Raw genomic sequence first — 13,324 nt, forward strand, 5'->3', positions numbered from 1 at the left:
GATTGAAGTGTTAATATTCATAACGATTAGTATTCTATTGAACTGGTTTGATAAAAATAATCAAGTTGCCTTTTCTGTCAGTGACAATGGCATTGTGATGTTGCATTTGTAATTTATTTGAATCTATTTTGTTCGTTTATCATGTCATTTATGTTTAATTCATTTGTGTGCTTTGTTATTGAGATTAAAAACACTTTTGAATTACATCATATTTTTACCATAATTTGTAATTAGTCAGTATTCACATTTTTATTAATTGATTTTGGTTTCCTCTGAGATAAAATATAGTCTTCAGTCAACTGCTTCAGTCACTGCTCTCCACATTAAAACAGAATGTCTGATAACTCGTGAACAGCTCTGTCATATGGAATTGGGAAGTGAATTTGTTTGCACAAGTGAGAGCTCTTGACTAAGTGCTATATTCTCACTTCACTTGGTGGAAGGAACTGCTCTCCCTCCCCTCCTCCCCGCATTTCTGCTGCCTCTAGGGTAACTGAGACAGTGTTGAAATGCAGATAGCTGATCAAACACCAAGGTGTCCATTCTCTTTAGGTATTTTAATCAGGTGTGCCTGTAGTGGTCTTGCAGCCCTTGGTATGCTTTTATGGTGAGTGCCTTGTCATGGTGTCTGCTCACCATAAGGCGTGTCCTTGGTGTGGAAACTCATCTTTTGCTTAGGATCCTCACATTGAATGCCTTTAATTCTCTAGATGTATTGCTTCCTGTCTCCCCTCCCCAGCCTTAGTTCATTACTGTTGTTGTTATTATTGCTAAACCTGCATGGTGGTCAGCAGTGCCAAACCCGTGCCTGGTATCATTGTGGCTATTCCCTGTTTACTGGCCAATATTGCTAGTCCTGCCTGTTCTTGTTATAGCTTATCTGGCCTGTGGCAATTACTGCTCAGGGAATCTTAGTAATGTGCAATATAAGAGCAAATCTGTCAGAGAAAAATATGCTTCAAAATACACAAAGTAACTCCATGTCGTATAGCAGACCTGGATTGTGGTAATGTTTTGGCTTGCCAGAAAATTCAGCAAGGCAGCTTTTCCAAAGGAATGTATTTTCAATTGTGTTCAAAGAATCCTGAATTCATTTAATTTCAGGTTTGATTTTTGCTGGTACTAAGTTTCCAATTCTAAGCGTACTTGTCATGCCTAGAAGCATAGCGAATTAGCCAGCCTGAAGTAGTATTCATGATGGGATATCTGAAGCATTACTGGTGGATATCTGTGAAGCCATCAGAGACTGCCTGGAGGCCGGCGGGAGGGCAGTCCTGATTCTGCTGGACCTCTCGGCGGCATTCAGTAGGGTCCCCCATGCTCTTCTGCTCAGGGGTATCAAGAAGTGCCTGGGCCTGGATTTAATCCTTTTTGAAGGATCAGACACAGCAGGTTTGGCTCCCACCGTACTCACCAAAGAAAGTTACCACAGGAGGTCCCGCAGGGCTCGTCCCTGAGCCCTCTGCTCTTCAACATTTACGTTACCCCACTGGTTCAATTGGCTGAGGACTTAGGCGCAAAGGTATTCGCTTACGCCAATGATACCCAGCTCTTGTTCACTTGTTGAAGGGACGAGTGCTCCATCTCTACCGCCAAAGAATGCTTGACAGCAGTCTTCAGATGGTTGGTGGTGGCTGAATTGAAATGCAATGAGGAGAAATCAGATATTCTCTTATTTGGAAAATTCCCCTCCAGCTTCAGGGAAACACTCTGGCCATCCGTCTCTGTACTTTCTGTCTCCTCTGGGAATCCTGTCAAGAACTTTGTTTCGAGGAGAACCTCCTGTTCGCAACCCAGATCAAGAGGTTGGCAAGGACATGCTTTGGACTTCTAAAAATTCTCAGGAAGTCCCTTCCTTTTCTTCCTCAGGCAGCCAAGGAGACAGTCACTCGTGCCCCTATTCTTTCTCTGTTGGATTACGCCAATACGCTTTATGCTGGCGTCCCGAATTACTTGTTAAATGTTATGTTATGTTATGTTATTCGTGATTTGTAAAGCGCACGGGCACCCAGAGGTTTCATGGCGCTAGAGAAGAGAGAAGATGGTAAGCAATATCCTAACCGTGTGCTTGTTTGAACAACCAGATAAATAAACTGCAAGTAGTGCAGAACGCAGCTGCCAGGCTTCTCCTGAACATTTTGTCCAGATGTTGCGTGGAACAACATCTACGCACTCCACACTGGCTTCCTATGACAGAGAGAGCCAGGTTCAAGACCTTAGTCATCGCCCACCGTGCTCTGGACGCCACAGGGCCTGGCTATCTTCAGAAACGGTTCTCCTTCTACAGCCCGGCAAGACACCTGCGCTCTTCCTCCCAATCTTTGGCTCAAGTCCCGTGTTTCCGGCTGCAAAGTATGGGCAGTAGGTCTCTGACCACTAAGGCCGCCCTTGGCTTGAATGCGCTGCCTCTGGCTCTCTGTTGCACTAAGGACATCAATGTGCTCAAGAAAAAACTGAAAACGCAATTACTCATCTAATTCTGCTCCCCTCTCTCTCGCTAGGCTCGCGCAGGGACACTCTTGTAGTATCTGCGCGCGTTAGAAATGCAACTAACATAACATAACATATTATATGGCACAGGAATTCCATTGGCAGTTGTACCTGGGACAGATGAAGTATTGTGGTTGACCTCTCTTTAGGTATGATGAGGTCTGATGAACCATGTTTGTGCTAAAGCCACCTTTTTATCTTTGTATGATTTCCCATGCAGCACTTCAGTTCAATATTGCATCTGCACAGAACCCTTCCAGGTAATAGGTGTTTTATGCCATTGGGTTAGAGACTCTGGGCACTGAGGCAGAGCTTCAGGTTTACATTATTAACATTCTCCCTTTCAGAATTGACTTGCAAGCTTTATAGTATAATTCCCTAAACTCTAATCCAGCTTTGCTAGAGCATAGATGATTTATTGTGTTTTCTTGCTTATGATTTGAGTGAAGTACTTTTGCTGTCTTCGGGCCTAAGTGATTAGCCTCCGACTTCTGCTTTGTGTGAGAGAATTGCTGTTTATACTTTTGGAAAGCGTTTGTGCTCATCCAGCTTTATGAAATAAACATAGAATTTCCTTTATGATTTGCTACATACAACGTTTACCTTATACTAGTCACCTCAGGTTCATATGACCTTATTTTATTTTCTCTTGTTTCAGGATCTTTTCATTGTTTTCCTATTTGTATTTGTAGTGGTTTGATGTAAGAAGTACAGTGAAAGAGGATCTATAATGTGTTTCACTTCTCTCACAACTCTCTGGGATAGTTTTTTTAAGTCTGAGAAAAAAGGCTATGGGCTAACAACGGGTTATATATGTAGAGGAATATTTTCATGTATTGACACATTCTTGTTCACTATATATTACTTTTATTCTGCTATTTCCAGGTAGTATATGGTCCAAAACCTGCTGCTCATGTGCTGATTGTAGGTTTAGTTCACACTGTATAAAAGTTTGAAATATATTTGACTCAAAGTCAACATCCCAGTGAGTCAATTTGGCTATTCTGCTGTAATACATATCCGCAATACATTTAAATACATGTTATGTGTTTGGTTTCTATTTACATTGTTATCTTGGGAAAATTCACTTCTGCCTGCATACCTATGTTTTCCTTCATCGGTGCACTACTAGCAAACAGCTTTGTCATCTTAATCAAGTCTGTTTCTGCCCATGTCGGCTTCATTTTCAACAGGTCTTGGGTATGGATTGGCAGCCTTGCAATGGTTAAGCTGTAAACTATGAATAAGATGCTATTGTTTTTTAAAACCCCTTTGAATCATTCTTCATGGTCATCATTTGTACACTGATGATGCTTTTAGATTCGGTAAGCTCAATTACTGTAGCCTTTGGGGTATCCATGTCACCAAAACATGGGTTTATGCTCTCAATAATTGAAGTATATGGTTAACTGTAGCAATGGTACCATTTGCCACAGAAAATCTTCAAAGTCAAATCCTAGCACTTCAACTAGACCATCCTTTGTCTCTAAAATTTGCTTTGGATGGTAACCGGAGGTAAGCATCTGCAGTACAGAAGAAATCAAGACACATTTCTCGGTCTTGTTTTTTGTTTTCCCTTTTTGCGATTAACTATTTTTCCTATAAAAATTGACTTTTCTGTGGGTTTTATTTGTTCAAGACAATGGTTGATACATTTAATTAGTCTGAAATTCACTCTATAAAAAATTGGACGGTCTGATGAAGGGAAATGTAAGGCATTAGGAGACCTGCACATAAAAAGAAGCTATTGACAAAATTAGGTGGTTAAACGGTGTCCGGTGTATGTAAATGTCTTGTTGATATTTACTACATGTCCAAATGTGAAAGGGTTTGGTGAACAAGAGATTTGTTCAAGTAGAGGTGCATTTTGTTAAAATGCATGGTCTAAAACTGTACAAAAGTTGTAAGAATGTAATTATGTTATGCAATATTATCTAATGTGTATCAATTGGGTTATGAAATAACATTTTTGTAAAAAATACAATTATATAATGCTGTTTGATTATTTGGTGAGGTAAGACTAATTCATATGATGTGAAAAATTGAAAATGAACAAAGCACTGTTGTAATTTGTCTTTTCAAATTAATTTGAGGACCTTGAAGAAGACCAGCATTAATCTTCATAACAAAGTAAAGGAAATCCATGTGTTTCTGGATGATATATAACATTTTTTCTACTCTCCAGATTTGTGGACCCGAACTCTGACCATCCCCCAAGTTGCAATATGTTGAGACCTCAAGAAAAACATGGCCCGAGAAAATTGCTTCAGCACAACAGTTTCATCGAGCACCCTCTGCTCCAGCGGCAAGGAAAAGGCACAGACCAAGCTCAGGAAGTACAGACACATACAGTCAATGGCATCTGGGAAAACAATTCTTTAGATCACAATGAGGTCAGTATGCGACCATCTCAAAGCACAAACAATAACTGTCTTCCAGTGGATACTGAAGTGGATAACAAGTTACTAAATGGGGAAGCAGAAAGCCCTACCACAGACTCAACATTGCCACAAGCAAGGTGCAGCAAAGGAGAATTCGCTCACAGTTCCCAGAGAACACCAAGCAGGGAAAAGATTCTGATTCCACAATCAGCAGCAACGTCGTTAAATTCACTGGATGGTCAGGCGCGCTTAGAAAAAGAAATATTGGTTAGCCAGGCACAAGCAGAAGGAATACAAGATGGTAAGATGAACTCGACCAACCTAGTGATAGGAAATCATATGCCCGAAGAGTCACAAGGTGGAATGAAGGGATTGGAAAGAGAAACCATAGCTGAGAATGAAAAAGTGGAACACATTTTGGATGAAGTGGACAGTATAGAAAATAAAATAATGGGGGATAATGCCGAGCTTGCAGAAGCAACGCAAAAGGAGCAGCACCTTCATCAGGATGAGCAGGGTCAGCCTGTTGAAGTCAAGGTGGTAAGTTTTGTACATTTCAACTTATTTTGTGGAATGATCATCCACATTTGTAATATGGCTAGTCTGTGATAAATTATAGTTCTTTTCTATTGCATTGTGGCACAAATTATCATAACTAAAACCACAGTTTACTTGAGTTTCTCTGCCGGCCACGTGTTTAGATTCAGTTATTGAGTTTGATGTGTGGCATCCCAAGGCTGAATGTTGGGTGTGCCAGAAAACATAGGTTGCAGGATGTTCCCTGTTGCAGTAAACCTGAAAATGAGTTAGCTATGTGTGATCAAAAGTATTTGAAATCACCATTTGAATATAATGAGGCCTACATATATGGTGCTTTGCGGACAAGTGATAAAGGATGACGTCTGCAGTTTCTCAAGCAGAAAGAATATCTTATAGTAATACAGAACCTACATTGGTGAAATTATTGACCTTAATCATTGTGGACTTTATGCAGATTAATAGGATTCCACTGCTGGTAATTATTGTTTTCGGGAAGTATTTCCATTTCTAAATCTGAATATTACAAATTCTTTTTCTCTGTGATAGGGAATAACATGCAGACCCATTTACATCAGGTAAAAACAAAGAATAAGGATCCTTATTCTGGGCTGAATGATAAACCCTTACCTGCTCTCATTTACCATCATCTTTGAGCAGACAGCAAATTAGAGTGGGGATTTCTGCTGCTCTGGGGTCAGGTGTGGGTTTGAGAATATCTGGGACCAGGGGAGACTGCTCACAGACTGGAGAGAGCTTTCCATGTTCTCACCATAGTGAAGCAGGGATCGGATGTGCGATGGGGGCTGAGTCCCATTCCCCCTGAACCGGACTCAAATGCAGTTTTAATGGAAATGTTTTTGCACACCCAGTTGAATTGGGCCCAGTGTTCAGCTACTGTGAGACTTGGCTGTGGGAACACCAGGTCAGTTGTGTTTGGGGCAGCTCTGTCCTCATCCGAGGACACTGCTATACCTGATCATGGGCAGGGAGAGTCATTGACTTCTACTAAGGGCTAGGGCAGTGTACAATATACAAGACAATACAAGAAAACACAAAATAAGGGATAACGTTTAGTGTGGGAATGTCAAAACAGTAGAAATTATGCTGTCGTCTTTAGAAAAAGTGCAAACCTGAGGCAGTGCAACTTAACAGTTTCTGTGTTGCAAGGCATACTTTGGAAAGATAGGCATAAGCCTAAAGGTTGGATAAATGACTCATAATTACAGAAGTCAAGTCAATTTTGAGAAATGCAGGAGATTAATACCAGAAGAATATAGATTTAAGTGGTGCCACAACTAAAGAGGCTCAGGAGCATGATGATCAAGTTATGGCTTTTGGTGGTAGATCACAAACTTCACCAGTTAATACATAGGTTTTATAGACTCTAAGCGGAAAATACACTTCTGCTATCGTGCATAACTATAAGACAATGGCACAGTATCACACCTATATTAACTTGAATTTCATTAACTGTCTTCTGGTGCATCAGAAAATATGTGAAACAGTCCGTATTAAAATATTGATTGCAATATGTATAATGGAAACATTCCGTTTGAATAGGAGTGGTCTTGACTGGGCAAAACAATGACCATCGTGTTAATTTCTGAAACATCCTGTCTTTAAAGTTTCCCCTGATGTTGAAAACAGTCGCCGCTACTGCCACTATGGAGTGGCGGGCGGCAGGGCAGCAGGAGAGTCGGATGGGTGGGGTGGGGGGGGGTTGGTTTAAATGATTATTATTATTTTTTTTTTTTACTTAAATGTTCCTGTGGCCATGTCGGTGCTCCTCCGTTCTCCTGCTCCCGGCAGTCCATGTGACAACAGATTCCCCATTCAATCCAGACCCTGTTCACATACTATGAGAGCAGCGTGGGGATTGGCCTGAGGGAGCTGGCTTTACACTCCGCTCAGGCCAGTGGTGTCACTAGGGTTGGTGTCACCCGGTGCGGGTAACTCGTGGTGTCACCCCCTCACGACTTACTGCATGGACTTCCTCTGCTCCGAATCCGCCAGTGGCCTATTAACCAAAAGTCAAACTTAGTTCGCATTAATTCAGAGTAAGGCGTTTGCCTTGCTGCTCACTCGGCTCTCACCTCAGGAACGACCAGCTTGTTCTGCGGCGACGTCTGTCGACTGTCGAGCATGATAGACGGGCTCCAGGGTGGGCAGGCAGCACGGGGCTCACATCAAGAAATCCACTCGTGAAATGTAACATAGGCAAAGCGGCCTTCTGAGGCCTAGTAGGGCAACTTCCTGGGACCCTGTGACAGTGCGTACAGCCCGCTGGTGGCTGCAGGAACTGACTGCGACTGCACTCATCTGTTGATCCGATCCCGCTCAGTGTGAACCCATCAACATCAATTAACCAGCAGAGGGGGCGTGGCTGATACTCAGTGATGACGTCAAGGAGCCTGGGAGAGCAGCCTCTGCGCTTGTCAGAGAGGCACAACGTTTCATTAGGCTCAGGGTTCCACCTGATTATAAAGCAGAGCAGAGGCGAGGCTGCAGAGCTGTGTTGCACAGCGTAACCATATTGGTGTCAGTGCTTAATTTGTAAAAAAACTAAGTGCCGGAGCTCTCATCAGGAGGCAGAATGCACCAGCCCATTTCTCTTGTTAGCACCGCCTACAACAAAACCATCTACTAACCATGAAAGTGGAGTGAGGACGTGGCATAATGGCCAGAGCTGGCGACTTCAGAGCACGGGAAAAATTCTGGACAAATCACTCAATCTCCCCCTGTATATGAATATGTCCTTAACTAGTGTTCCTGAAAAGTGCCAGTGCTGAGCACTGGAAAACACCGGCTCAAAATAGTCACTGTTTATAAGGTGCAGATTAGAAGTGAGATGCAGTTTTCACTTATTTGTATGCCATTGTAACTGAAAATAAATATAGCCAATAACACGTTATTTAGTGCCACTTCACTAACAGACATACATCACTACACTCCAAAGGTCAAAGTCAAGTTTTTACCACAGAAAGTTGAAAGGATGAAAACATTTTTTTTACTTCGTCACACCCTGGCTGTAACAATTACTTTACACAGGTAAACAACTGTCCTAATACTCATGTATCTCTTTAGTGCAATCTTACACCATTACATCTGGGGTTTAGTTAAATACCACCTTCCATATTCGCCTCTTGTGAGTCATGGCCCTCCACCAATCTCAACTTTGGTAATAAATAGCGTATCACACGCTGCATACCTACTCCGCATTTATGTACAAAGCACAGCAAAGAATTAGAGAGGCAACCGGGCACTTTTTCATCCACATTTCAAGAATGGTGTGCACTACTTTTTCTCCGGTATCATCTATGTGCTAAATAGAGGGAGTGTGATTCTAGCCCACAAGTAAAATGGTAATAAAATACATTCTAATGAGACCCCGGATAATAAGTACGTTTCTGTCTGTGAAACACGCAGGTGGCCTGGTGCTAAAATAGCACCCTGCTTAAGAGGACACAGTCAGAGGCATGGGGCTCGAGGCGCTGTTTTTGCAGGCCAAAGGCCACTCAGTAAAGTGATCTCTTCCACCTTCAATAAATCCGTCAAGCCGGCTTCACTTTTATTCATACATCATAAACGAGGGCCCCACTAAATCTGTAGAATTATCAAAGGAGAATTTCCTAAATGTGAGGGCCTAGGACACCACTACATTCTGTCACCTTTTGCCCTCTCAGTAACCCAACCCGAGCTCGGAGAGACCCTGGGCTAATCACAAAATGGGACTTCGTCTGAGCAGCCCCCGCGAGGAACTGGTGGCGCTGAGTGCCCGCGAGCCAAGGTGCTTGTGCACGTGTGGCAGAGGGGTCGGAGGCTGTTGAACAGATTCTGAGAATTCAGTTGCTGGCAGAGAGATAATCTCTGTGATATGTATGCAAGATGGTGCTAACAACAGAGAGACCAATTAAATGCGAGTGCGGTCTCAGGAAAACTATGAAACCTTACGTAGTCTGCCCGGCCCGGGACAGGAGAAGGCTGTATGAAGAGCAGCGGGGTCAGGGCCTTTAAAGTTTAAACCCGTTATCCCGGACTTAATCGCCGAGCCGGAGCTAGCCTACCACACAGGTGACCTTCATAGACTGTGTCACGCCACCCAACACGCTCCTCACCAAAAAAATACAGCGTTGATACTTACAGTTACTGCTGCTGCTGGTGGGCAGCCGGGCACTGGCCGGCCTGCCTGGCCTTATTCAATAGGGGGCCCAGGCTAGTCCTGCTGCTGCCTGCACTCGTCGGGGTAGTTGATGACTCTTGGTGGGACGGTGCATGCTGGTGTGCCGGGACGTGGCACTTTGAAAGAAAAATCTACGCACGCTGCCTGCCTCATAGCACAGACCTTCCCTTGCAGAACCAAATCCAGCCCCCTACCCAATCAGTGTCTCCCGGCCGGGACTGCCCATCGCAGCAACACTGAAGGGGTGCAGCCCGCCCCCTGCCGCCTAACGTAAATTTTAAATGCACATCGTCATTATAATAAATAAATAAAATGAGTTGGACAGTCTGCGCGCACGGAGTTTGAGCCTGCCTGCGGTTATTTAATTTTATATACTGACTACTGTAGTAGTCTTCTGTCTACCCACATTCACATTGCCTGACATATACTGTGCAGTCAGAGTTGCAGTGGCGTGGTGTTATCTAGACTCGGCCCTCGTAAATGCACCGGCACAAATTAAGCACTGATTGGTGTCACCCTATGATGGTGTCACCCCCGCAACCCCCTAGTGACGCCGCAGGCTCAGGCAAATGGAGTCTGTGCCTTTCTCTAACCTGGCCGTGGAATACAGCCGTGTTAGAGAAAGCTAAAGGCGCATGTCTGTTTGGCCGGGCTAGGAGTGCACAAATACTCCTCCTCCCCCCCCCCCCCCCCCCCCCCCTTCACGTGGCCCGGCCACGACTCTCCCTGGCTCAAAGCTAGTAGCTGAAAAATATAACCATAGTAAAATATTGTTTTATTTTCCAGCTGCTGGCTCTGAGCCAGTGGTGCGACACTCCTCCGCCATTGTGGAGAAGCCGCCGCTGTGCAAACATGATATTTCCAGTGGCCTCACCTCCAGCAGCAATTGATTGTAAGAGGGGAGAACTGCTCAAATCATAGACTTTTCCTGTTCGGGTGGGAGGTAGTGATAATGAACATTTATCTATTGAGCTGCTAAATGTATGCTGTTCAGAATTATTTTCAGTGTAGATGAACTGTTGCATTATCTCTTTCTTAATTAAAAGATAATTGAAAAGATCGTAGACACAGACTGCCACCATGCAATGTTTATTGCCTGACAGTGCTTACTGTTTTTTTTTGCACACTGCATACTTTCATTAGCTCTGTAAGCAAATTCCTCTTTTTGCATTGTCACCCCAAAGGTTGTGGACTGATGTTGCTGTGTTTTTTTACTCTAAGAGTTCTCCGAGGCCAGCTAATCAGAACTGTGGCCCTTAAAAATATATGTTTGATTGGCTTATAACCAATTGGTATAACTTTATAAACCTATAAGTCCCTAGTATATGGTACCTAGGCCTTTAAATTAGAGTGTCCCACCAGGGCTGCAGCACTTATTGTGCCAGCCTGGATGTGCCCATGTCTCCTAGCCGGCCCCTAAAAACTGGCAGAGCAGTTTTTAAGCTCCAAACTCGATTTTGCCATTGAAACTAATGACACAGCCCAACCCTTCTTTTTTTATTATATATGTCCCCCTTACAGCAGGCCTATCGAATAATATGGCCGGGTGCTGTTTCTTAAAAAGAAGGTCATGTATTTTTATATGTCCTAACAGTATAAACCCCAAATTGTCATTTTTACGGCATAAAAGCTAGTAGCCCTATTGGCAAGTATAGGGTTACATAATCATTGCATTAAACCTGACTTCATGGCCACATCAAATATAGTGTAACTTTTAGAAAGGTGCTCAAGTTTTCCAGTGGCTATTCACAGATGCTGGCCACAAGACCGCATTCTGCTCACTTGGGGAGAGGTGTGAAGAACTTCCAGGAGAGGTAACAATAAAGGCCTGCCGTAGGAAGATGGATTACCTCTACCTGACATGAAGCCATAATGGGTGTTAGCTCAAAAGTCGAGCTTCAAAGGGTAAGCTGCCTTTAAAGGGCAAATGGTGGCATTTGAGAGGTACTGCTCTTTTGTTCAGGTAGGTCGGTTGGGACCAGGGACAGAGATGGGAGTTCTCAAACCGTTTTTTCTGTGGGCATGTAACCCTCAGGTAGTCACACCTCTAGGGTAGGCTACCAAGCTCTACACACTGAAAGAGGGGTCCTGCCATTTTGGAGTGGGCAATATAGTGCACTCTGGAATTGCTAGATGCCACACATTTCAGGAAGTCGTCATCAGGCGAGAACGGTCGTAGTAGCCAATTAGCTAGTAACCACTTCATCCCCCAAGGGCACTTTCTGGGCATAAATATGGCACCCTTTGGACCCACTCCTCAGATCTCATCTGGACTGGAGAGAGGACCAAAGACGGACTGTCCTGCTGTTACATAGATCTGGCAAGAGAGGCTGCACCAACCACTGGACTGCACCTGCTGATCCTTGGGCTAGTAAAGAGAGGACTGTGCCTGTAGAAGCCTCAGCCTGCCTTTCAATGACAAAGATACTGACAAACAGGACTCTCCAGACTGGTATAGGGCTTTGCCCAATATCAAGTATTAATCAGCGTACAAGGCACACCTGCAGCGCTTTCAGCCAGTGTGCCAGTCTAACAATCAAATCAGACAAAGCAGAGCGTTATAAACGTATACAGTATCTAATAACTCCTACCTGCCACATTTTAAGAGGCGCACTTTTGGTTTTGAGAACTACAGCTACATTTTGTGCGTTTTCTTCTTTTACCAGTTTACCATCCATTCTTTTATTTAATGAGAAGATTGCATCTGTTTTTCTTTCTAGCAGAAATGCACCATTTTCCTCTTACCACTGCTTGGAAGTATCTGTTCATCCTTTGCCCCATCCATTGTCTAAGTCCTTAGAGTTGTAACTGAAGTTCCCTTTAATATTGTGATAAACCTAAGTCCCATAGTCCATTGACTGGCCTTAGCATGTCCTGGAAGTGAGCTTTAATGTCTATGTAGAGAAAGAAAATAGGGTGGCATACATGTGTTCATTCAAATGGCAGTATCATGTGAAAATAGCCTGCTTTTTTGTAGATCTATCCTTTAGATGTAGCCAAGTCAGAATCTTTCTGTGTGTAATCCCCACTTCCTGGCTGAGAGTTAAAGTTGAGGTTAACCTAATGATCCTTTCACAAGTTATTTAGATGACTTCTCTGGGATTTGCCAATTTATAAGGAATAGATGCATTTATAAGAAATCCCTTTGTCAGTAGAGAGGTAGAAAAGTGTCCTGAGTCTTTTAAACATGCTGTAGATGAACATCTTTATCACAGGGGCCAGAAGGCTTGAAAGAAGCCAAGCTGAGATCGTTCTTTGGGGCATTGAATGAGCCACAGTGTAAAACAGCTGGGGGCTTGAGGCTTACTTTAGTGAACAGAGTTACCTTGGTACTTTAAGCATTCATATGCAGTTCCCTTCTCTCCACCAAGGTTTGTCTGAAGGCTGTATCTGATGAGAGCTTCATAGGCTGTATGCGAGATCATTGTGGACAGAGCTTCTGGAAATTAAAAAGCTTTGACCAGTTTGACCTGCTAGTTGAGGTCAGGGGGGCTCTGATATTTTCCAGACAGGCAGTTAGGCTTAGTCCTGTTCCTAGAATGGATCTCTCAAAAATTCAAAGCATCTCACAGGAATCTTGCAGTTAATATTTTGGAGGTTATGGATTTTGCAACTCAGGTTGGGCTCTACAGGTTGCTTGTACTAAGACCAAGCCCCAAAGCAGTACGGGACTAGCGTTTCCAGTGACCCTTGCGTGACTCCTGCACACAGCCAGGTACTGCTGCAGGCAGGC

At 43.6% G+C, this 13,324-nt stretch overlaps 1 protein-coding gene across 5 annotated transcripts in view; it reads left to right on the forward strand.

Moving 5' to 3' along the window:
* The window catches only part of FGD4 (FYVE, RhoGEF and PH domain containing 4), a 597,812-nt gene that overhangs the window by 402,855 nt on the left and 181,633 nt on the right, over positions 1 to 13,324 (forward strand). For all 5 annotated transcript variants that reach the window (XM_085652397.1, XM_085652400.1, XM_085652401.1 and 2 more), the window contains exon 4: positions 4,676 to 5,411. In XM_085652397.1, the coding sequence (XP_085508523.1) occupies positions 4,676 to 5,411 (736 nt within the window). The remainder of the gene's footprint in view (positions 1 to 4,675; positions 5,412 to 13,324) is intronic.

The sequence above is a fragment of the Triturus cristatus genome, chromosome 4_1 (assembly GCF_964204655.1).
Source record: "Triturus cristatus chromosome 4_1, aTriCri1.1, whole genome shotgun sequence".
Lineage (NCBI taxonomy): Eukaryota > Metazoa > Chordata > Amphibia > Caudata > Salamandridae > Triturus > Triturus cristatus.